Below are 23,745 nucleotides of genomic sequence, written 5' to 3' on the forward strand. Positions count from 1 at the left end.
TGGTCACCTTTCTCGGTGTCTCGGCCATCCTTCACTTCAGTGTCTGGCTTCTGTCTTGGCTCCTGTGGGTTTTGACAAGGGGCCATTCAGGAATGACACCGTCTACATGTACCCGGCCATGTAGCCGGGCTCGTGGCCGGGCTGGGGTGGTAGGACTTCTAGCAGTACGGGCTCCCAGGGCTGCTGACATTCTGCCGAGTGTTAATGGAAGAGGAGGGACGGAGCTTATCATCTGCCTGTCGCCATCCCTTTCTGAGCCAGCTGCCCCATGCCCTTGCTGGAGTGAACCTTCCTCAGAGGATCCCTGTTTTCTGGATGTAGCCGAAGCAAAAAGCTCCTTGTGTGAGGCTCCTAGCTAAGAGATCCTGCCCTTCCCAGCTCTGAGCAGGTGCCCCTGAAGTCTGGGAGACGGCGGCTATATGGGCTCTTAGGTCTCCATCGGTCCCTGTGGTTAGTTTTCTGTTCTTCGGAGGCAGGTTGGCAACGTCAATGGACCATTCTGGAATCCAGATGACTTGGACTTAATTGTCATGTCTGCCACTCACCACCTGCATGACTTTGGATAAGTTGCTTAGCCTCTTTGTGCTTCATCTCATTGTCTGAAAGATGATAATATCCACTTTGTGGTATTTATTCATATATTTAATAAATATTAGTAGAGCACCTACTATATAAGATATTTGGGGGTACAGCGAGAGGACAAAAATAGACATTATTCTTAAAATCATATATAAAAATGGTGACAGACAAATAAATAATTAGTAGATTATATGGCGCTGTGTGCCATGAGGAAAATAAAGCAGGGTAAGGGGCAGAGAGTGACGGGGAGGGGGCTCTTTGAGTTCCGGAGGTCAGGGAAGGCTTCTCTGGCAAACAAAGCACAAACGAGCATATGCAAAGGCCCTGAGGCAAGAATGGGCACATGCTCAAGGAACTGCAAGGAGGTCAGAGTGGCTGATGCAGCATAAACAAGGGGGAGAGTAGTCAGAAATGAGATCAGAAGGTAGCCAGGGGCCAGGTAATAAAGGGTCTTATATATCAGGGTGAGGACTTTGGCTTTTCTTATAGCCAAACCCGGAAGTTTTCAGGGAGAGGAGTGATGAGGTCTGACATGTTTATTAAAGGGCCTTGCCTGGCTACTATGAGAAGAATAGCCACAGGGAAACCAGGGACAATGGAAAGGAAGGTACTAGAATTATCTAGGCAAGAGAAGGTGATGGCTTGGACCAGGGAGAGGGGCGTGGCTGGGGACATGGTAAGAAGGGCTTTGAGGATAAGAGGGATGGCACATTTACAGTGTCTTCTCAAATCGTATGAGATTTTATTCCTATTTCTGCCCAGAGATTAGAGCTCCAACTCAGTAATGGAGAACCTGGGGCAGTGGGTGGTCTGGTTGTTCTGAAGTGATTGCTTCTGGCCACGGATCTGAACTGGAGGGCTTATAGACGTGTGCAGACACACACACACACACACACACACACATGCACACATCTGCCCAGGGAGGCTGGCTGAGGGTCCGTAGGGTCCCGTTGGAGAGGCAGCTTCTGTCCTGTCCCCCATTCCCCCCATCGTCCTATCTGTCCTGTGTTCTCAGAACCACACAGTGACTCTGAGGTTTGGGACGATGGCAGGGGGATATTAAGCTAGGACTGCTGAAACAGTAGCTCACTGTATAAGATCTGGTGGGGTGCTTCCTCTCTGCTGCCTCTCCCAGCTGTGGGGTGGTGAGAAAGGCAGGTTTCCTCAGAGGTCATGTAAATATTTGCAGAGCAGTAACACAGCTGGGCGCGGGACCCACTCCTCTAGCTGGCTCATGTGCTGCTCCAGAGAATTCTCAGCTGGGTCAGTGCTTGACTTCGGGACACTCTGCTGTGTATCTGCTGACTCCAGTGACCCCGATCCAAACTCTCCCCCACCTACCCTCTGAACCTTTTGGTCTGAGCGTCAGGCTGGCCCAGGGGAGGGAGTTGGTAAGAAGTGTGAGCACTGGCCACTAGAAAGAACACTGCCTTGGGCATCAGGAAGCCCAGGTTCTATGGGAGAACCTCGAGGAAGTCATTTACTTTTCTGAGCCCTACTTTCCTCCTTTGTGAAAAGAAGGGACTTGAAACAGAGGAGCTGTACGTATGTTTTCGGCTTTGACATTCTGGATTATCTGACCACGTAAAGTGGATCTGTCCCAGGCTACCTGGCATATCCTCCAGGAAGGGCCTGGAAGTTGGTGAGGGAAGGTACAGCCTTAGTAGGTCAAGAGCAGAGAGAAGCTCACCAGGGTAATGCACAAGGAGCTCTTGAAAACTCAGGCCTCCTGAGAAGACAAGAAATCCGTGGGATAAAATCCATTTCTTTTCTTTTCTTTTCTTTTCTTTTCTTTTCTTTTCTTTTCTTTTCTTTCTTTCTTTCAAGGTTTTATTTATTCATTTGATAGAGAGAGAGAGAGAACCAAGCAGGGGGGAGGGGCAGAGGGAGAAGCAGACTCCCCACTGAGCAGGGAGCCCCATGCAGGCTCGATCCCAGGACCCCTGGATCATGACCGAAGCTGAAGGCAGACACTTAACTGACTGAGCCACTCAGGTGACCCAGTAAAATTCGTTTCTAATAGAGGATGACCCCTAGCCTGGGACTATTGCCATCATGGCTTCCATACTTGTGGCCAAACTACTTGAGGCCACTCTCGTAACCTTTAATGTTCTAAAGCAAGCACAGTCACCACCTGCCTCAGCTTAGGGCATCAGGTTGTTGGTAAATAAAATCAGAGTCGTGAAAGTGCTACCACGGAGACTGGCAATGATTTTTATAGATGGTTCTATCAAGGTCCCAACGGATGATTTCCCCAGGAGTGACCGGGGTCATTGGGGGATCTGGAAGTATGTTTGAAACGCTGGCATTAGAGATGTGGCCGGGTCATTCTCCATGGAGAGCATAGGGGTCCCACCTCAGTGCAGCCACAGGGTTCCTTCACCAGGGTCCTCCCCCAGGTCCTTTCCCCTGTCCTTGCATTCTGGTTTAATTCTCTCTCTTTCTTATCCCCTCTCTTTACATGGTAAAGTCCTCTTTGTTCTCCCTCTGCCAAGATGCTGCCAGCCCAGCCTGGCCAGGACGTGGAGGGGTCTCAGGGCTCAGCTTGCCCCCATGGACCCCAGAGGAGCTTCTCTGACTGGCCCAGACTTGTGGAGGGGCAGGGCCTTTCTCAGCTAAGGAAGTAAATATCTTCATTGTTGATGGGAAATTGGGGAAATGAGGGTAGGTCAAGGGACAGAGTGGTGGATGCTTACCCTGGGACCCTAGTTTTCTCAAGGGTCTCATTTCTGGGGCTCACCAGGGAATCAGGTGTATAGTCAGGCCCAACAGAGGACACTGGAACTCGGACCACATGGACCTTCCTGGCAAGTCTTTCTCTTTTTTGTGCCTCACTCTCACCAACCCCATTAACCTTTGAGATTATGGTCAAGGACACAACCTTGTCCTTGAGCCTCCCACTATCTATCTCTGGATGTTACTGTTGGAAATGGAACCTCGGTCTGGAGGACCTTGGGCCTGAATTAGGGTAACTCCAGAGATCCTTTGAGGTGTGTGTGGAGTGGGTGGAGGGGTTGTGGGGAGGGTATCACCCCTCACAGGAATCTGGCTGAAAGAGGTCATGTGTATTAATCTGGGCTCTGCCCTCTGCTTTAAACATTTCCTGGCCTTTCCGTGCCTCAGTTTCCCCCTTGTAAAGAGCCACTCTTACGGCGCTGGCACGGGAGACAAATGAGATCATGGCTCCCAAGGGTTCTTTGAAGAGAAGCTCCTCTTTGAGGAGCACAGGGGAGGCCTATTTAAGATAGATGGGCCTTTTTCCTCTCTCCTTCTTTGGCTGGGTTTTCTTTCTGGAAAAGTGCCTGACTCTCAGCTCCGTATCAGCAGGTGTCTTCCCCCTCCACCACATGCTTCAGCTGTCCCCCACTTCTTCTGCCCCAGGCTACAACTGTGCAGCCTGGGACCCAGAAAGAAGAGCTCAGAGTCACCCACTGCATGCCCCCCGCCCCCCATTGTAGTCAAGGCAGCAAGGCCACCACGCCCCCCAACTCTGCCCCACCCCCATGATGGGCAGGGTCAGGGCCTCTTCAAACGCATAGCGGAGTCTGCAGACAGGGGAGGTTGTGTTTTACTGTCTTCACAGAAGCCCCCAGACAGCACTTCTCTTCAGTGATGCTGTCCAATTACCCAAAGTGCTTTGACCTGTTGGCTGAAAATAGCAGGTGCTAATTTGCATGCTATTTCTTTAAGTCTCTGGGCCCCTGCTGCTTCCCCTGTAAAACCCCCCTGGAACCTTCCCCAGGCAGAAAGGTAAGTAGAAGGTAGACACAGCCATGCAACCCACCTTCTGTGTCCACAAGGAAAGAGGAACATGTAGAGGGAAACCTCAGATTTACTGGGTTCTAGCAGTTCGGTTCTCAGACCCAAGGAGGAGGGGGTTTAGAGATCCTTTAGCCCCAGTCCCCTTGGGTGGGGGTGGGAGGACAAGGACAAAATTCAGGAGCTGAGAGCTCCTCCCCTGTCCCCAGCTGCTGGCTGAGAGTTGCTTTCTTTACTGCCTGCTCCCTGGTCCCTGCTGTGGGGAGGGTGGGGGTTGGGGATGGAGGGGTGCAGTGCAGGCCGAGGGGGAGGGCCAAAAGGAGGATGGGCAGGCTGCCTTGTGTGAAGAAGAGGGATAGGGCCACATGGGCTCTGCAGGGCTGTGAAGGAATGTTCTGGGACAGCTCAGTCCCTGCTTTCAAAGACGCCTGCCCCTCCTAAGTAAAGCTGCCTGCCCCTCCAAGTAAAGCCGCTGTGCCTCACCTCCTTCAGTCTCCCCTCCCTCCAGGCTCTGCCCAGAAAGCCACAAAGGAGGAAACCTTATGGAAAATGCACAGCTAGATCTGGGGGAAAACATCCCCTGCTGGTGACATTCCTCTGGCTCAGACAAAGTCCTTTTACTCAGGATCCTGGCTGAGGCTAAAGAGAATCCCTTATGGTGCGTGTCACCATAAGCTGTTCCCCAGATGACCCAGGCCAGCCCCAACACAGCTGCGAAGGCAGATTCTCCCTAGAAAACTGATGAAGCTCACCCTCCAGTTGGGGTGGTGGTGAGGCTGGGCTGGCTGCGGACATGACCAGGACAGAAGAACTAAGATAGGGGTTTGGTCTAGGGCCTGAGATGGGTGAAAATGCTGGAGAAAACCACCTGCCTTGCTCCTGTTCCCCTCAAAGCTGGTCTGCGTAGGACCTGGTGCACCTTTCCTAAGTCCTACCATGCAAAACACTCAGCATAGAGTAAAGGGAATAAAAATCTACTCCCCGCACCCCCACTAGGGGGGAGCCGGAGGGACTGGTGGTAGGATCACTGCAGCTCTTTACTCCCCTTTGATCTCCAAGCATATATGGAAAACTTGACCACAGTATGCAATCTCAGAAACAGACCCCTCTCCAACTCAGACTGCTCAGGGATCCAGAGACAGAATTGCCTCTGTAAGGTGTCCCACCCTCTAAGAATGGTGGTTCCCCCCTCTAGAGGTGCAGCCCCAGGTCAGTGGCACTGGGCAATCAGAGGACCAGAGCCAGATGGGCTCATAGGGAGAAGGGCCATCCCTAGCACTCAAAGCACCATCCAGGCCTCCTTAAAGGCTGGGGAGCGGGGAGGAGCTCAGGAGTATGAATCTCTTCTGCCTTAACTTTTGTAAAAACCAGCCCAGAAAGCTCAAGGTGCCGAGGTGACAGCCTAGGAGGACATATAGGGTCTCTGTGTGCAGCCCGATCGCCCCCAAGCTGCCCAACACCAGAGAGAGCAGCTGCTCAGTGGTGCACTGGTGCACTGGTCAGTACTGTGGGGGGCTTTTACAAAGATCACTATGGTTGTTTTTGTTGCTTCAAGAAATTGCAGATACCATTGCCCCGTTTCTAAAACATGGTCTCCCAGTTTGGCCAGATCACATTGGGGTGGGTGCCCAACCTTGCACAGTCAGCCCCTTCCAGAAGCATGGAGAGCAGCCTGGGGGAAGCAGTGGTGAGGGCATCTGTGTAGCTCCCCGTCTTTGAACGGGAGAGTTCCGTGCTCAGGAAGACCCTGAGGGGAACTCAAGCCCTGCTACTGGATCCCACTTCTTTTTCTTCCTACTTTACAACTAAAATCCTCCCTCCTTGAGATCGTTTTTCTTCTTAGTCAGCTGAAAATGCCTCCTGGATGAAAGCACAGACCCTTACGTGGTGTGAACTGTTCTTTCTCTCTGGCAGTCTTCCCCCAACATGCACACCTTTCACCTAATCTATTTCCCTAAGCTGGAAAAAGCGTTAGCCCTCCCCCCGCCCCCCCTCCCCCCGCCCCACACCCCAGTTTGTCTGCACTCCTGGAGGGCACACCTTCCTAGTTTCCCCTCCCCACCCCAGGTCTCTGAGCCAGCCCCTGGTAATTTGTGCCGGTGGTCTGACCTTCATCCCCCACCAAGCTCCTTGTTTTAGGTGATGTACTGATCCCCTGCTCTTATTCGGACTAATTTTTAGAGCCTGGAAAGGGGCCAGGAGGAGACTGGGAAGAAGCCCTGCCAGGGGAAGGTTCAGCCTAGGCTTCCCCGACCCGTGCCCACCGGTACACACCGGTTCGTTCCCTGGCTTGCTGCCCACACCCTCTTCTGCCTCCGTAGCGAGAGTAAGAGTGCCCAAGGGACCGCAGCTGGCAGCCTGGGGGTTAACTCCGGAGCAGCCCAGGTGGAGGTCGAGGCCCCCAGCCCACTCCTGCACCTCCCGGGCTTCCGAGGCCACCGGAAGGCTGCGGCTGCGGTGGCTCTTTGTCTACCTGCTCTGGGCGTTAAAGAGCCCGCTCGCAGCCTGCATCTCCGGGGCTTGGGACAGAAGTCAGCGGCGGCGAAATGGGGCTCTGTCGCTTTAAGTACAGCTGGAGCCATAAGTGCGAGCCCGGGTGGTGGGGAGAAAAGGGAGCGGAGGGCCGGCGAGCACTCGGTGTCTGGCTCTCCGCGTGGCCCGGGCTCAGACCTCTTCGGGTGTCCGCGGTGCCGGGGAGGGCTCTGGGTGCCCACCCGGCGAATGGCCATCTGAGCCGGGGAAGATGCTTCATCTGCCCCTGCCCAGGTCGGGAAGGACGGTGAATTTCCCCCGCAGGTAAGCGCCCGGCCCCTGCCGCAGTGCTGGGGTCGGGTTGGGAGCCCCTCAACCCCAACCCCAGCCCCCGCCCCTGGCTACACTACCGCAGCAGTGGCTGTGGGGTCTGCAAGAAGGAGGGTCTTGGCCGCCCTGCTTCTCTGACAGGGGGAGGGAGGAGTGCCAGCGCCGCCAGAAGACTCTGGCTCCCGGCTCCGGGGAGCCCCGGGCTTTTTGGCTTTGGGAGTTGGAGGTGGGTGTGTGGAGGGGTCTGGGGAAGGGAGAAGGAAGGCAAGGCAAGGCGCTTGGACTCCCCAGAGACCTGGACAAAGCTGAGACAATGGCACAACTTGATTGAACTTGGATGGTTGCCACTGCAGTGTATTGGGAGAGGGGTCCCCATCCCCAGCTGTGGGGGGGGGGGGTCGGGGTTCTTAGGCACCTGGAGAGTGGAAGGGAAGGGGCCTTCTGGGGAGGGTCTCCCTGGCCCAGAAGCTCTGGGGTGTAAGGAGGTAGAGGGGTGAGACCTAAGGTGGGGAGGTGGGGGTGAATTTGTGACCCCACAGCTGGTTGGATTCCTCTGAGAAACCATGAAGCCTGGGACTCTACTCTGGGAAGGGATGAGCAGCAGTGGAATTTGGGAGATGCATGGTGGGGTTCCACAGACCACTCCTGTGGGGTGGTGAGGGGGGCCACGCATAGAGGCTCCCCACTAAGGGGAAGTGAGTGTGAGCACAGCCAGCCCAGGATCCTCAGAGCTGACTTGGAAATCGCACTTCCAAGAGAGGATTAGGAAATTCCAACAGCCAAAGAAAGAGAGCTGATGCTTTCTGGTTTTTCTGGGAGCTTCCCACCCCAATATACACACTCCCTCCCCTCAGCCCACTCTGACTTGCCTGGCTGAAGGAAGTTGGAGGTTAGGCCAGAGACCTGATGCTGAGACCACTCCCACCCCCAAACTTCCTCAGGGCTTTCAACCCCAAGAGCCCAGACTTGCACCCTGGAACATGCTCTGCTTCTCCATGGTTCCTTGGGGAGAGCCCCAGGAGCCTGCTAGGGACCCCACTGCAGCTCTGCACACACACGCCTAGGGTAAGATTAACTGAACCAGGCAAGGCCTGGCAAGGGCGAGGCGTCTGCAGCACTGGGTGCCCTTGGAGGCCAGAGTCCTGCTGGCCCCCAACTTCTTGTCCCCCACCACAGTGGGACAGACTGCAGCCCCTCTGGAATGGGACTTGGGACCCTTGGACTGACTTTGCTAAGATGACTGGTGGGATATATCTTTAAGAGGAACCAGTTTATGAACAAAGACTAGATCTGTGTAGGGACCTCTGGGGATCCTTACTTCTGGTGAGATCCTGGGGGTGAGTCCTGAGTCTCTGGGTCCTGGAGAAGGTAGAAGGAAGGGGCTCTTCCTGACCTTATTCCCAACTTCCATCACCACACCCCAGTTCAGAACCTACTTGAGATCCACGCAGGGAGTGCCCAAGCAGGATTATAATTGTCACTGAACCCAGATTTGCACTGGTTTTACACTTCTGTTCTTTGCCTCCCTCACCACTGGAAGATGTGAAAATCCTTTAGCTGGCTCCCTTTCCCTGAGCCCATCACTCTTTTCCTACACACAGCCTTTTCTAGGTTACGCTGTCATTTCTTTTGAATGGCTGGTCTCCCTGCCCCCTTGCACTGCTCCACCCCTTCCCACCGCACCCTGGGAGACCTAGGCTTTGTACACTGTGAGTTAGTGCCTACCCTGGGGCTATAGTTGCCGAGTACTCACCTAGCTGCTTACCAGAAACAGACTTCTGTGCAGGTGTGCCAGGGCGGGGAGCTGTCTGCCACAGCCCACGGAGGGGAGCAGGTCACATTACATGCACTCAGCCGGCTGCCTGCTAGGGTAGGGCGAGGTTGGGCTACAGTTTCCTTTCCACCCAAGCCCAAGACTTTCAGGCCAATTGTGTCGTTGGTAGGCAAAGAGAGAGGGGATGTTATAAAGTGGAGGTCAGTCCTCAAATCAGCAGAGTTCAGATATAAAATGTAACTACCCTGGCTGCAATCCGCAGAGGGAGAGCTTAGCCCAAGCCTTTGCTCCAGAGACAGCTCGAAACCTTCCCCGTAAATGATGCTTGATTGGGGCCAACAGGGATCCAAGAGAGGCTTGCCCCTCAGGTGCAGATTCCCCTGAAGCTCCAAAGGAGGCAGCATGGAAAGGATGGGAGGTACCAAGGTGAATGGCTTAATTGGCCCCCAGTATCTCCATTCCCCAGCTTTTGATGAGTCGAGCTGTGATCAGCCATTGGCCCCTCCACTTGGCTCAGAGCAGATGCCTGGATTACACGTCTATCATGGCAGACTGGCTCCGTAAGCACCGTTCTTGCACATCTCTCCTGGAGACCCCTCCCTCTCTCCTGCTCCAGAAATCACCATCCCTCGAATTTTTCTAAGCAGGAAACCCCAGGGTGCAGGCACCTATCCCATTCAGCATTCCTAGATTCTGTCCTAGAAGGGGCTTTTAGCCAGAGTCTGGGGACCAGTGGGAACATAGTCCCGCTCACAGCACTTGCCTCACTCAACCCACAGAGACCCCCCTGGGGCATAGGACTTCAGCTTGGCACAAACCCAGCCTCTGTGAGAGGACAAAATGCCTAGGGACAGCAGAGCCAACGAGCTGCTTCTTGTTAGCGGGTTTTATGGGGCTAGGCACGCACAACGCAGGCAACCACACTTGCCGGCTTAACCTCTTCCTGCAAAGCCCCTGCGCTGAGCTTGAGAAGCAGGGAGGAGAGAGGTGCCAAGCGGGAAGCGTTATAATAAGGAAGACTTAATGTGGCTGTGTCCGACATCTGAACCGATCCCTTTCACCCTATGACAGAGCGCTCTAAAACACCGTCTATGCTAAGCGCTTTATAAACATTCACTTCTTTAAGCCCGACAACCATACGAGGTATATTTTATCATCATCCCATTTCACAAATGAAGAAACTGAGACACAGGGAGGTTAAGTAATCATATCTAAGACCACAGTGGTGGGATCTGTTCTCACACCTGGATCTGTCTGACTCTAAAGCCAACCCCTCAGCGCTACTGTTATAAGGAGATCATTCTCATTGACACTGATCTAGGCCCAGGGAATACCAAATGCTGAAGGTGCACAAGTTAAGAGTATTTGAGGCCCCTGCAAAGGTCTGCGGTCCGCCTGGAAGTCTAGTGGGAGCGAGGTGGGAAGAGCACTGGACTTGCAGAGTCTGCTGACCCGATTCGGGACCAGGGCTCCATTACACTCAGCCTTGAGACTTACAGAGGTTGCATAGCCTCCAGCCTCAGTTTCTTTCTCCATAAAACGGGCCTAACTCCTGACCAGTCTACCTCCCTGGGACGTAGTCATGACAGTAAGCTGATTTGCAGAGCAAAGTGCTTTCAACCTGGGAGCTTTTACAAGTGATATTTACTAAGTTGACGTCCCTTACAGGCAGGACGAGTCCCTCCCGGATTCTTCAAGTTTGCTTTTTCCCTTCATTTTTTTCTTTCCATTTTGCTAGAACCCTAATGAGGATGCCAATTGGAATAACAGACTGAATAACTTCCTGGCTTCGAAAATATTTTTGATTTTTTTCTCAAATTCTCAATTACTCATCTTCAGATTTCTGTTCAGTCCAAATTCTATGCTAACTAGGATGCCGTATTTATACATCCTATTTTAATGGCAATTTGCATACAGATCGGCCACTTAAAAAAACGTAATCATTTAAAAAACCACCTTACTTCTCCAGCCTCTACGATGTGATACCTTTGCGCCAGCTGTTATGCTGGGTGCTCGAGCTGACCCTTACGAGCTAGCCTTTATTCGTTCACTTATTCAGCAAACTAGCGAGCACCTCGCAGATGCCAAGCCCAGTGCTGGGAACCGGGAGTACAGTAGTGATCCTCTGCCCTCAGGGAGCTTATATCTTTCAGGGAAAACAGATAAATAAAAGTCAGTGAGCGCATACATGCATTATTGGAGGGGGAATAATGCAGGAGGATGCGGCCTGGCTGAGGGAACAGCATGCAAATCACTGTGACACCAGATGGAATGTGCAGGAAGCAGAAGCAAGCAGGGAGGGACCATAGCCTGAGTGTCAGGGAGGGCTTCACGGGAAGATGGCGTTTCCATTGGGCCTGAGAGCAAAAGTAAGCATTTTCCAGAGGAACCAGAGCTCGTTTGAGGAGAGAGGGAGGAGTTTTCCTCAGTTGAGACGCTGTGTTGTCATCCCCCAGTTTCTCTGCCCAGACCTACCATCACTGTGGTTTCGGTGATCACAGACACTCCTTGTCTAAGACAGAACCCTGACACGGAGAGCTGGACCCAAGTGTCACTGCTCAGCACCACCGGGAACCTTTCTGGAAGCCTTTGATAGCACAGCTGGCTTCTTCCCTCCAGAGCCTGGTCCCGGTTTCATCTCAGGCGAAGTTCATGGCCAGAATGATGGGCTGCCCTTCCTTTACCACGAAAGCAGAGTCCAGTGATGCTACCCGTGGGCAGGGTGTGTCGGATATGAGGTTTCATCCTCACCCTCACTTTCTTGGGATGCTTCAGGAAGTTCCTAGGAACACTGAATTCTTGGACATTATTGGACATTGAAATCTTAGGAAGCCTCTCTCCTGTGAAGACCCTGACATGTCACTGGGGGAGAGAAGAACACCAAAGCCCCTGCCCGTGTGCGTGCATACACATGCACCATACCCTGGCCGCTGTCCTCTACAGTCAAGAAATGCTGGACTTACAGAGGGTATGGCAAATACGAGTTTCCCTCATAAATTGGTTTTCCTAGGTGCCATTGGGGTAGTAGGTGGCTTATTCAAAAGAGGAGCACAGAGGGAAGTTGGGTATCTACCTTCTTGCTGGGAACTGAGCTGGGTGCTTTATTTTTTCCCTTGTTTATCCCAGCAACCGGGAAGAGCTGATGGTGATATGGCCATTTCTTGATGTGGGCATGCATTCGGGGAGGGAACATGCCTGTCCCGAAGTCACAGCCAGTACGTGGTGGAGCAGAAATGCAAACACACAGCTCTGGCTCCACAGCCCATTCCACCGTAGACTGAACGTGAGTCTAAGGAGCTCAGCACTTTCTGCAAGCTTGAGAATGCCTACACTCCCTTCTGGGATGGTCATTTTTTTATAAAGGAAAACTGTTAATGAGGTTCTTCAACCTCCAGGGAAGCAGCTTTTCTGCTTATTTTTTTTCCCCATATTCATTTGTTATATGGTGGTATTTTTGTCTAATCATAAGTTCCTAGGGGCCAGGGACTCTTACTCAAGTGGTGTCTATGTGGAATTTAATGACAACACATAGCTCACAGGATTCCATCATAAGAGCTTAATATAACAGTGCAGATTTATATACACCACCGTTAGCCTGTGCCACATCCCACTTAGAGCTCTTTAGATTGGGTCCAATCCTATCTCCTGAAATAGAACAGCTACATAAAATAGAAGCCGATCAGCCATCCACCAGTGAGGATTTATTAATCGCCTACCGTGTGCCAAGCATTGTGCCAATCACTACAAAGAAAACCAAAGACAACTTATTTCCGTCGCCATGATGGTATGATTAACCCATATACAGAGTTGGATGTTGATTTCTGACACTAGGAATAGCAGTAGCTGGAAATAGGGAGCAAGCAGGTGGAACGCATGGACTTATAGCCAGGTCAGGGAGCACTGCCTTAAAAGGTCATGAAAAGGCCAAGTGTAGACTGCAAGGACATCTGGAGAGTGTATTCAGGAAGGAGGAAGGTGTTCAGGTATAAAAGAAGAGGGAGAGGGGCGCCTGGGTGGCACAGCGGTTAAGCGCCTGCCTTTGGCTCAGGGTGTGATCCCAGCGTTCTGGGATCGAGCCCCACATCAGGCTCCTCTGCTGGGAGCTGCTTCTTCCTCTCCCACTCCCCCTGCTTGTGTTCCCTCTCTCGCTGGCTGTCTCTCTCTGTCAAATAAATAAATAAAATCTTAAAAAAAAAAAAACAAAGAAGAGGGAGAGAGGGCCCTGGGCCCAAGATGAATTCTCTTGAAGAGAGAATGTATGAGGCCGTGGGATCAATGGGTAAGACGTCGGAAAACTGGAACAGAAGGCACATCCCGCTCCGTCATCTTGGATGTCCTGCTAGCCCCTCATTCTCCTGGCAGTTGTCCGGTGCGCGCACACATGCTCGTGAGAGAGAGAGAGAGTGTGTGTGAGTGTGTGTGTGTGTGTGTGTGTGTGTGTGTATGCACACACATGCATGAAAGTGTTGGTGCTCCAGCTTGGAACATTTTCCCATGGATTCTTTTCAATTCTTCTCTAAGACTGTCGTAGACTACCAGGTTTTGATCCTGATAATCTGCCAATTGTGTGATTTTAAAAATAGGCTTTTAACAGCTCTAAACAGCAGTAGTATTTCTGCCAGTGAGTGGAATTATGGCTCCAAGGCCCTCAGGGAAAATAAATACTTGGGAATTATTCTTGGGTGTCAGGGTTTCTGGAATTTGACCCCCTAGACACCGTGGCTGAGATAACAGCAGTGTTCTGTGGCACAAATCCGAGACCTTGTTCCTTCATTTCTCTCTTATATGCAGTTGGAAAGCAGCACTTCTTTGGTTAATCAGATCCCTGGAAATGGATGCCTCTTGTCCGGAAAGAGCTCCCTAGTGAAATCCTTGTTTACGTTGTGGTGGATTTTCGTGTTCTAGAAATGTGTGCCATTTCTTCCTATTTTGTCCTATTACGTATGTATTCAGTTCCCATAATTTATACTGTCTCTCCCCGTTTAGCTCTCATAAATTCCTGGTGAACATCCTTGTATTTTCCAGGCCCTGGATTTGCAACCCAGATTTCCATACCTGTTGCTACTAAGTGCTTATTCTTGGAGCATTCTTCCAGAACTCGGAGCTCCCCACAGCAGTTTCACAGGAGTGGGTCCTTTAATATATGGGATTCATGTTTAACAACTTTGCAGATGCCTTTGAGGCTAGCATTGAGCTAATCTTGGGGAGGACTTACAAATCACCTTTTCCTGACAAGGTGGCTCTCTGAATGAGGAAAATCCATAGAGACCACTCTTCTCCATGCTTCTAATGCATTTTAGAATTATCTTCGAAATCTAATGAGCAGTATGTTTATTAATTGTCCTCTCTTGTCCTTGTTCAATTAACAGGGTCCTCCCTCCCCCCGACTCTTATAAATTAAATGTGAAGGGGGAGGTATATGGAATAACCCTGGTATTCTCCTGTGGCTTATAGAAATTGCTTTCATCTCCTGGAAGTGAACCTCATATTTGCTGTTACCAGTTAAGTGTTTGCTTTTCTTCTGGCGTCCCCGTTTGGAAACCCCTGGTGAAGCTGGGGGCCCAGAAGATCGGCATGTATGGTGTGTTTAGGAAGGGAGGTGGATCAAAACTGCTCCCCTTCAGTTCCCTCAGCAGGGAACTTCCACCAATCTCCACCCTGGCCTCCAAACCCTAGGGGGTAAAAGGCCAGTCCCGGTCCCAGGTCCGAGAAGCTAACCATACCTCCTGCAGGAGGGAGGAAGTCACGGCTTACTCCTGGATAGCCTGGCTTGGGAGCTTTGCTGCTATCTGAGAAACGAATTCTGGAAATTTGCACAGAGCTGTTCATTGTGAAAGGAGCTTGGATCCCCGGCAAGTCCAAGGCCCTTGGAAAAAATCTCGCTGCGCCAGGGAGGCACTGCCACCTGTAGGAGACCCCCCAAGAAGTCAGGACTCCTGGGTTTCGTTCTGGGTTTCACATAACCGTCTGCTCTGGCAAGCCTCTTGGCCACTCCTTGTCTCTCTTGTAAAGTTGAACTGAGACGCTCTCTAACCCAGAATGATTCTACCAGTAAAATAAGGCCATCCAAGTACAATAATGCCGGTCGTGTGAGTTGAGCCCAAGGACTCAAAAATAACCTGAATTTTTATTTCTGTCCGCTTCGCTTCCTTATCCCCATCTCCCGTCTTTACCTTTAACAAAGTAATCCAGAGGTGAAGCGAGGAGGGATATATTGAGAAGCAGGAAGGTCAGAAGCCAAGGTGTGGTCATGTCTTCAGCCTTGCGAATTTCACCCTTGTCTTCCTGCAGCGCTTCTGGCATCCCATAGAGCACAGCCCTTTCCCCGGACTTGCTCTCCGTGCCCTCCGCACACCCAGCACTCCTGCTCTTGGCTGTGCCTGCACCCTTCTGCTCCCACCAGTCGAGCCGAATGCTTACCAAGAGTTGTTCCCAAACCTGTTGACGCCAGTTGACATTATTCCACTCGATCCTTACATAAGCTGATGAAATAGGAGTGTAAAAAGAAAAACTCGTTTCTATAAAAACTACATTATTGGAGACTTGGGGGAGCTTGAAAAGGCAAGTTGTCAGTAAAACTGTTGTTGAGATAAGTGTAGGACTTAAAAGGTCCTAGGGGGAGATTATAAAACTCTAGAAGGATTTTGCTCTCAGATCACTCCACGTCATGAAAATCTTAAACTGATGCTGGATATAGTAAGGCATTGTGGATGTGGGGGCGCAGAGAGGGGGTGGAAAAGCAGAAGTGTGTCAGGGAAAACCCTGCTGGTTCTAGGACTTTGAACCGCATAGGTTGACTGGCGCCTGTCTGTAATTCTCTGTAACAAGGACTTGACATGTAATGAGTGCCCTAAGGAAGGTTTGGAAGGGCCTTCGGGGAAAGCCTTTCAATGTAGAAAAACCACCGTCTGCCCAGATGACTTGTATGTACATGGTAATGGGGGAGGAAGAGGCTGGGATGAAACCGCTCAGAGTGGACCTGGGTGGGGCAGGGCAAGTGGACCCATCTGCCTCCCTTTCAACCAGAGCAGCTCTGTGTTTACCTATTTTTTACACCGGGGACTTTGGGTAAAAATGTTATAGAGAGCTTTCCTCTTCTTCAAAAGGGGCTTGCAAACTATTCGAGTAGTTCATTGTTATGTCTCTCTTTCTCCAAATCTATGTGAGACTGAACTGCCCTCTCCCCAGTGGAGACTAGAGGACAGAGTTGGTTTCTTTGTTTTTTTTTTTTTTTAAGATTTTATTTCTTTAGGGCACCTGGGTAGCGCAGGCGTTGGGCGTCTGCTTTCGGCTCAGGGCGTGATCCCGGCGTTCCGGGATCGAGTCCCACATCGGGCTCCTCCGCTGGGAGCCTGCTTCTTCCTCTCCCACTCCCCTGCTGTGTTTCCTCTCTCGCTGGCTGTCTCTCTGTCACATAAATAAATAAAATCTAAAAAAAAAGATTTTATTTCTTTATGTGACAGAGAGCTAGCGAGCACAAACAGGGGAAGTGGTAGGCAGAGGGAGAGGGAGAAGCAGGCTCTCCACTGAGCAGGGAGCGCGATGCGGGCCTCAATCTCAGGACCCTGAGATCATGACCTGAGCCGAAGGCAGCCGCCTCACCGGCTGAGCCACCCAGGCGCCCTAGAAGACAGAGTTTTAGTGCCCAAGTCCTATCTTACGTTCATTCACTGCCGACTACTTTGGAGCGATAATTGATGAATTCTGTATTTACTCAAACCTAACACTCGGTTGATGCCCAGGCGGCTGGCACCTGTGAGGGGTGCCCCACTAGGGCTTCATTCTTCCAAATGGAAGAAAGGCTGGAGGGTGAGATGGAAAGGCGGGGACCCCTTTTCTGAGCTGAGAAGCAGCTCTGGGATCCATGCTGCCTCAGAACAAAATGGAAGAAAGAACAGGATGTTTTCGTTCCGGTCTGTTGCCTGAAGGCACCTTTCCCAGAAACAAAACCCGTTTGATTTTGATTAACTTTCTCTTCTTTTAATTTCAATCTTCCTTCTTCTGACTTCTTTAAGGATTATACGCCAAAGCCCCAGACCGATCATGAAGGCTCAGAGCAGAGATTTCAACTCAGTTGCCCAAGAAAAGCATGTGAATACCAAAAGCAGTTTCCTAGCCGGTCATTTCCTGTGTTCCCCAAATTGTTATTTTTTCCTACAATACGTATCTTTAGATAACAAAAACTCTTCTCCCTGTCGATCTGGGGAGGTGATGTGGCAGGAGGCATTCTGAGGAAAGCGTAAGTAAAGGACGTGTCAGCGAGGCTGGGGGGGGGGGTCACATGCTACAGCCCGCGCTGGAGTCCCTTGCTGATGCCGCAGTAAAGAGGTGAAGCGCCCAGAAATCTCAGGACTGACTTTGACACTGACTTGTTCCACAGCCCATGGGCAACATTTCCAGCCTCAGTTTCCCCTTCTTGAAAGGAGAACGGAGGGCCCCAGCCGTTGAGAAGCACACAGTGAGCGCGAGCTGGTTTGGAGGGGATGGAATGTCGATTTGCTGCGGGAATGCGGCAATCCGGTCTCGCGGGGTGTTGAAAGCAATCACCAGCTACAGAAAACGGCCAGGTATTTCTGTGTCTGAAGCACTCCAGATACTTCAATACCCGATGCTATAAAAACTGGGTAGGACGTCTGATCTGCCTTACAGAAATGTTTGGTATATCTGGCATGTGCAGGGGAGGGTTTGAGACGTTGAAATCTTTTCAGTTCCCTGTTAGTTTTTTTCCTCCATTTATCCTTCATCCTTCAGTGGGCAGAATGTCATGCCTGGGGCGTAGAACGAGTGGCTTTTTACCTTGCCTGAACACCTGCGTATAGTTTTGTTTCTCTGGAATAAGATCTTGACTCCATCCACTTACTGGTTAAGAATTAAGATTCCTTTTTCTTTTCATTCTTTTTGTTCAAGGCTTTATGCTAGGTGAGAGATGTGCTTAGTTTCACACGCATGGAAGACTGCCGGCAAAAATGAAGGTCTTTCACAGCGCATTAGCTGGGTTTTCTCTGTGATGCTGACCTTTGACCCCCACGCACAATGTGGTATTCAGCTGTCCTGTTCTCTGAAGTGAAAAACCTTCAGAGCTCTCAACAAAGATATTTCACCAAGAGTAAGCAGGCCGTGAACCCAATGACTTAAGATAAGAAGGCGGGTTAATTTTGAGATAAAGATGAAGGCAAGAGGGTTGTAAAAATGACAGTGCCCACTAAGGGCAGATCAGTGGTCCCCCCCGTGGTGGGGGTGACAACTCAGCCTTTCTTAAGACCTAGATTAAAGCAACAAGTAAACTTTCCATTCAATGGGACTTTTATAATGCTAGGATTTCTTGGGACAAACCTGCCCAGTGTTCCTTGGTAGAATTCATCAAAGAAGAATGAAGCATCTTAGTGGCTATTCAGAAGGCACAGATCTAGGGGGCCTCTTGGGAGCACTGCTTTTGGAATCCTTAACAAGCACTCTCATTCTAAGGGCCTCAAGGCTATAAGCATTTATGGGCTAGTTGGCAGGAAAGAAAACTTCACAAATAACATGGGGGCCCAGTCATTACCTTTAGACGAAGTGCTGAGAAGGTAACAGATTACAGCATTGCCCCCAGCCACCACCCCCCTTACTGCTCTCTAGAAACGTAAGGAAAGACTGAGACTCAGGAGCAAGCCTTGGGTGTTTAATTGTAAGGTTGGTCGAGGAGCGGGAGACAGAGAGGCGAGGTAGGGAAAAGTCATGGTGTGGTTTACACAAAAAAAAATCGCTTCCAAGCACTGTGCTCGGAATACTTGTCTGCCAGTTGAGCGAGGACCTCCAGATGTCCGTGGTGTAAGGAAACTGTTCTTTCCCTGCGTCTACCTCACCGTGGTAACTTGCAGATTTTTCCCCCATGAAGCTTTATTTTTGGAGACCACTGTAATTTACATGTTGGGACCTATTATTAACAGCTAGTTTTGTGCTGTTGTTGGAAATCTTTACATTAGGAAAGAATGTATGGGTTGTTTTTTGGGGGAAAATGCTCGGATTAAAGGTTACCTTGTATAATATCTCATATCTGCCTGGGGTCTGAGAATGGATTGGGAACCCACATCCCCCCCAAGCAAAGAAAGTTCTCTTGGTCGCCTGTAACTGTCTTCCCAAGTGACGAGCATTCACTTATCGAAGAACTGGCTATTTGGAGGGGTGGGGGAGGGGACAGATAATGTAAACACTTTTTTTTTTTTAATGTAAATACTTTTTAAGTTGTCTGTTCGGCCACCACTGTGGTGTAAGGACTGCAGTCCATCCTAGAAGACAGAATCGATGAGCCCCTGTAGGAGCTAGATAGCATAGTTCATAAATGGGAAAAGCAGAAGCAGTTATGCTATATTTAAATTTCAGCCCATAATTGGGTAATTGGAGAAAACCTCTATTTTATTAAATTCTACCATCCAGTGTTTGACCGGAAACCTTGGTGACCTCATGTTCGACGACTGTCTGGGATTGGAGAGTGGTTGAAGTTGGTGTAAGAATGGATCTTTCAAATGTCTTTATTAAAGAAATTGGGGTAATGTTCTAGTGCTTCTCCAGCGATTCCTTCAAAACAACAGTGCTCAACTCAGATGCTGTGCATTTTGCATTGGCCAGGATAGGGTAAGTGTTTTCCACAGAAGCGACAAGGCTTCGGGTTCTCAAGGAGCTCTCTTTATGAGAGGTCAAACAGTTTTACTCATAAACAGCTTCACAGCGAGTCTTGGATTTTTAAGCCGTTCTGGGCAAACTCTGCATAGGAGGGTTTTCTGGAAATAGGTTGGGGGCCACATAAAGTGTTGGCCTCTGGTGGGTAATTGTGCCGGATGATGGTTGTTAACCTAATGACGGAGCAAATAAGGTCCTGGTGTAACCTTCCCAACCACAGGAACCCAGTCCGAAGCTGTTACCCTCTTTGCCAAAAGTAGGTACATTGCCAGTTTGATGGCGATGAAAGTCCAAGGAAGGGGAGAGCAAAGGAAAGCTAGAACCTGGGATTCCCAAAAGAATAAAATTGCTTTGAAGAAAACATTTAGTAATAGTTGTTTTTCCATATGGCCTTCTTTCCTACCACAGACACTGGCAGGATTCTCCGCCATAGCCATAAAAACATTTTAATATGACCCCTTGATTTGTTCCTTCAACACGGTTTTTATTGCAATCTATTCTGTGCCAGACCCCGCCATTCAACCCCTCTCACCCTATAGAGGAAGATGCTTTGCTGTCATATATGCCAGGGACTAAACTCCCAGGAAAATGGGTAGAAGGGAACACCAGTCAGTCAAGGGCCACATACAATGAAAGACCAACATTTAAGGGGTTGGCAGAGGAAGAGAGAGTCTGGATAAGGGGGTTCAAGAAGAGAGTGCTGTTGTTGAGGCAGAGAAAGGGAAGAATTTCAAGGAGTGACTAAAACTGATAAATACCACTGAGAGGCAGGAAAAATCAGACTCAAAAGTCCTAACTGGATTTAGCAATGTACATCCCTGACGGGAGAGATCTTAGTGAAGCAGCGGACGTGTAGTCCAGGTTCCAGTAGACGGAGGAGTAAACCCCAGGTCAGGTGGGGATGGTGAGTGGAGGTGGTCTAAAGGACAATGCTGGCCTGCAAATGCAGGTTCTCCCCACGTGGCTCATGAGTCAGGAGGCACCAGGATTAAACCAGAGATAACCCTCTCCTGCTGGATTTGCTTTTACCTGTTCAGTCCTATTGTCTATGCTAGAATTTTTTTTTAAAGGTTTTATTTATTTATTTGACAGAGAGAGACAGCCGGCGAGAGAGAGAACACAAGCAGGGGGAGTGGGAGAGGAAGAAGCAGGCTCCCAGAGGAGCAGGGAGCCGGATGCGGGGCTCGATCCCACAACCCTGGGAACACACCCTGAGCTGAAGGCAGACGCTTAATGACTGAGCCACCCAGACACCCCTATGCTAGAATTTTTGTGTTACTTGTACTGCAGGATACAATTTTATTTTGTCCTGTTCCATCCTCCTCCAATGCTGATGCTGATTCTCCGCCACCAGCTGGGCACCCTGTGGTTCATCTGGGTACTGACACGATCTACCTGGAGAGAGCGTCAGATCCCACAGGTTAAGGGCTCAGTTCTGCATGACTACCCCCCACTCACTTCACATGCCAGGTGCAAGTCTAGGTGGCCACCGCCTGGCTATAAACTGGAGGGTCCCACATCCCCTCCTTGGCTTGGATCATTGTGTTCAAGTAGGTCACAGAATTCAGAAAAACATTTACTTACTGGAGTACCGCTTTATCGTGAAAGGATACAACTCAGGAACAGCCAGATGAAAGAGACACAGAGGACAAGGTACGTGGGAAGGAGTGTGGAGCTTCTCTGTTCGATGAGTGGGCTGCCCCCACATCTCCCTTTGTTCATCAACCCTGGACGCTCTCTAAACACTGTCCTCTTGGCTTTTTATGGAGTCTTCATCATGCAGGCATGATTGATTAAATCATCGACCTTTGCCAATTGATTCAGCCTACAGGGAATGAAAGTTCCAACCCTCTAATCATGTGGTTGGTTCCCCTGCCTGGGGTCCAAAAGTCATCACATTGACGTAATAAGTAAAGACGCCTGTATCACTTTCATCACCTAGGAAATTCCTAGGATTTTAGGAGCTCTGTGCCAGAAACAGGACAAAAACCAAATACATATATTTACTATACATTACAACATCCGAACTTGACCAGTGTTTTAAATGGGGAAATAATTCATTTTATTCAACATGTATAATTGGCTCTCAAAATAACATTAGCAATACAACCAATATGGAATAATATTTTGTACAGTGTCATTTTACCAAAAGGTTAAAGAAAATATAGTTTCAGGTATAATGTAAACAAAATGCAATCAGGGACAGAAGAAATAACATTAGGTACTTTAAGATAAAACTTTAGTGAAGCTAGTGCCTTTAGACATCAGTAATAAGACTTCAAAGTAAAGACAACTGTAACTTAGTACTTGCCTACATATTGCCTAGTTGACTTTTTTTTTTTTTTTTTAAATAGGCTCCGTTCCTAGCATGGAGCCCAGTGCAGGGCTTGAACTCACAACCCTGAGATCAAGACCTGAGCTGAGATCAAGATCAAGAGTTGGTGGCTTAACCCTACCCAGCTGACATTTTGGACATAACATACTTCAGTTGTTTTCAGCAATACTAGAAAGAATTTACACACACACACACACACACACACCCTCTTATCCTAGTAAAATAAAAATTAAATCTTTTGCATAAAAACATTAAAAACAAACTTAAGAGGGAGGAAGGATATACTTACTTTTAGCTTAACTTAGTTTTCATCATTATTTTTTAAGAGGCAGTCATGATTGGCTGTCGGTTGTGGTACAGAGTTGAAACTACTCTGGTTTCTATGGTCAAGTGCAGGCTCAGCAATTATTCGAATTCTTAGTATGGTTTTCTTTAGAGGCTATAACACAAGAATCGTGGTGGTGTGCGTGGTCAGATTTGGCAACTGGTGTACTAGAGCCATGAGTTCTTCTGTGCGGGGAAAGTACCTGGAAGGTGAAGTCATTAAAGGGAACTCACTCCTGATGCCTGCAATGGGGAAGACTCTCCTACAAGGAAAGTTTTGGGGGGTTTTATTTGGTTTTTTAATTGTAGAGGGTGGGCAGCATAGGTCCACCATGAAAAAGTAGCCTCGGAAGAGGTAAAAGTTGCCTGTAAGTGTTAAGACGTTCCAAGGAACAGACTGAAAATGAAGGGGGAAATGCACAGATAGGGGGATACTGCAGAGTCTGCATAAAAGTATTTAGATCTTCAGTTTTCATGTGTTTTTATAGAGTTTATCTAAATTAAAGTACTATAATCATATTTTCAGGCGTTTAAAAAGCCTAGTTCTCCAAACACTTCATACTTCCTTGTTTATTCTGAAACAAAACCATTTTATCAGCTCTTCATATTATTTCAATCTCTCTTCAAGATGTCCACACAGGGCCCAAGAAGTATCTCAATGGCCTCCACATTTGATGACAACATTTGACCTCTCTGGTTGATGATGTCCTGAGTGGGTGCCGAACAGGGCAGGCTCTCCAAAACATTCTGATTCATAATGCCTCAGAATCCCCACTTCCTGTGGCTTCGTTTTTCAATCAGTAGTTTGCATTCATCTGACTAAATATGTAGAAATTCTCTGCATTTTCATCCTGAAGAAAAAATCTTTCTTCAGACTAATAGGTTTCTCTTCCAACACATCCGATTTTTTTTTTTTTTTTTGGATTAGGTTTGTCTTCCAACACATCTGATTTTTTTTTTTTTTGATACTTAATCTTCTCCAGGAAGTTGAAAAAGGGCATGCAACTAATGAAAAATTCTTTCCTTTTTTTCTTTTCTACTCTGGCTGTCTTTGTGATTGATCAGTAAATGATTCTTACTTGACCCCTAAAGGTTTCCTTCTGTAGTTACGATAGTAGTCGTAGGTGTGGCATAAGAGGACGTCACAGTGAGCTCTGCATAAAAGCACCACTGTTACACTGACCAGTGCAGCATTACTAGTTCCTAAGCCCCAGATGTCATCGGCAAAAAAGCAACTCCCATGATCTCCCTGTTCAGCAACCTGCCCTTCAGGCTTGACTCTCATGTCATACAGTCCATTGAATACCTGAAAAAGCAGCTCCTCCTCAACATCGCTAAAGGGGAAGAGATTTTAGAGGTTTCTTTCAGTTTCTATATTTGATCCTCTGTCTTGGGATAGAGACGACACAACTTTGTGGTTCATAGTATATACTCCATCTTCATTGCTGTAATCAAATGAAAAAGTCAGCTGACCTAGGACATCGCCCTTTAACCTAGGAAACACTTCTGAATT

General features: G+C 49.3%; 1 protein-coding gene across 12 annotated transcripts in view; it reads left to right on the plus strand.

Annotated features, from left to right (window-relative positions):
• The window catches only part of NAV1 (neuron navigator 1), a 242,987-nt gene that overhangs the window by 163,651 nt on the left and 55,591 nt on the right, over positions 1-23,745 (plus strand). For 2 of the 12 annotated variants that reach the window (XM_048225309.2, XM_057315717.1), the window contains exon 1: positions 6,345-7,134. The exons of 8 other annotated variants lie outside the window; for them this stretch is intronic. In XM_048225309.2, coding sequence (XP_048081266.2) covers positions 7,082-7,134 — 53 coding nt within the window. In that variant the 5' untranslated portion in view covers positions 6,345-7,081. Of the gene's footprint in view, positions 1-6,343; positions 7,135-20,665; positions 21,227-23,745 lie in introns of those variants that run through there. 2 more of the 12 variants (XM_057315716.1, XM_048225308.2) reach the window with 2 other exon arrangements.

This window comes from Ursus arctos, unplaced genomic scaffold (assembly GCF_023065955.2).
Source record: "Ursus arctos isolate Adak ecotype North America unplaced genomic scaffold, UrsArc2.0 scaffold_2, whole genome shotgun sequence".
Lineage (NCBI taxonomy): Eukaryota > Metazoa > Chordata > Mammalia > Carnivora > Ursidae > Ursus > Ursus arctos.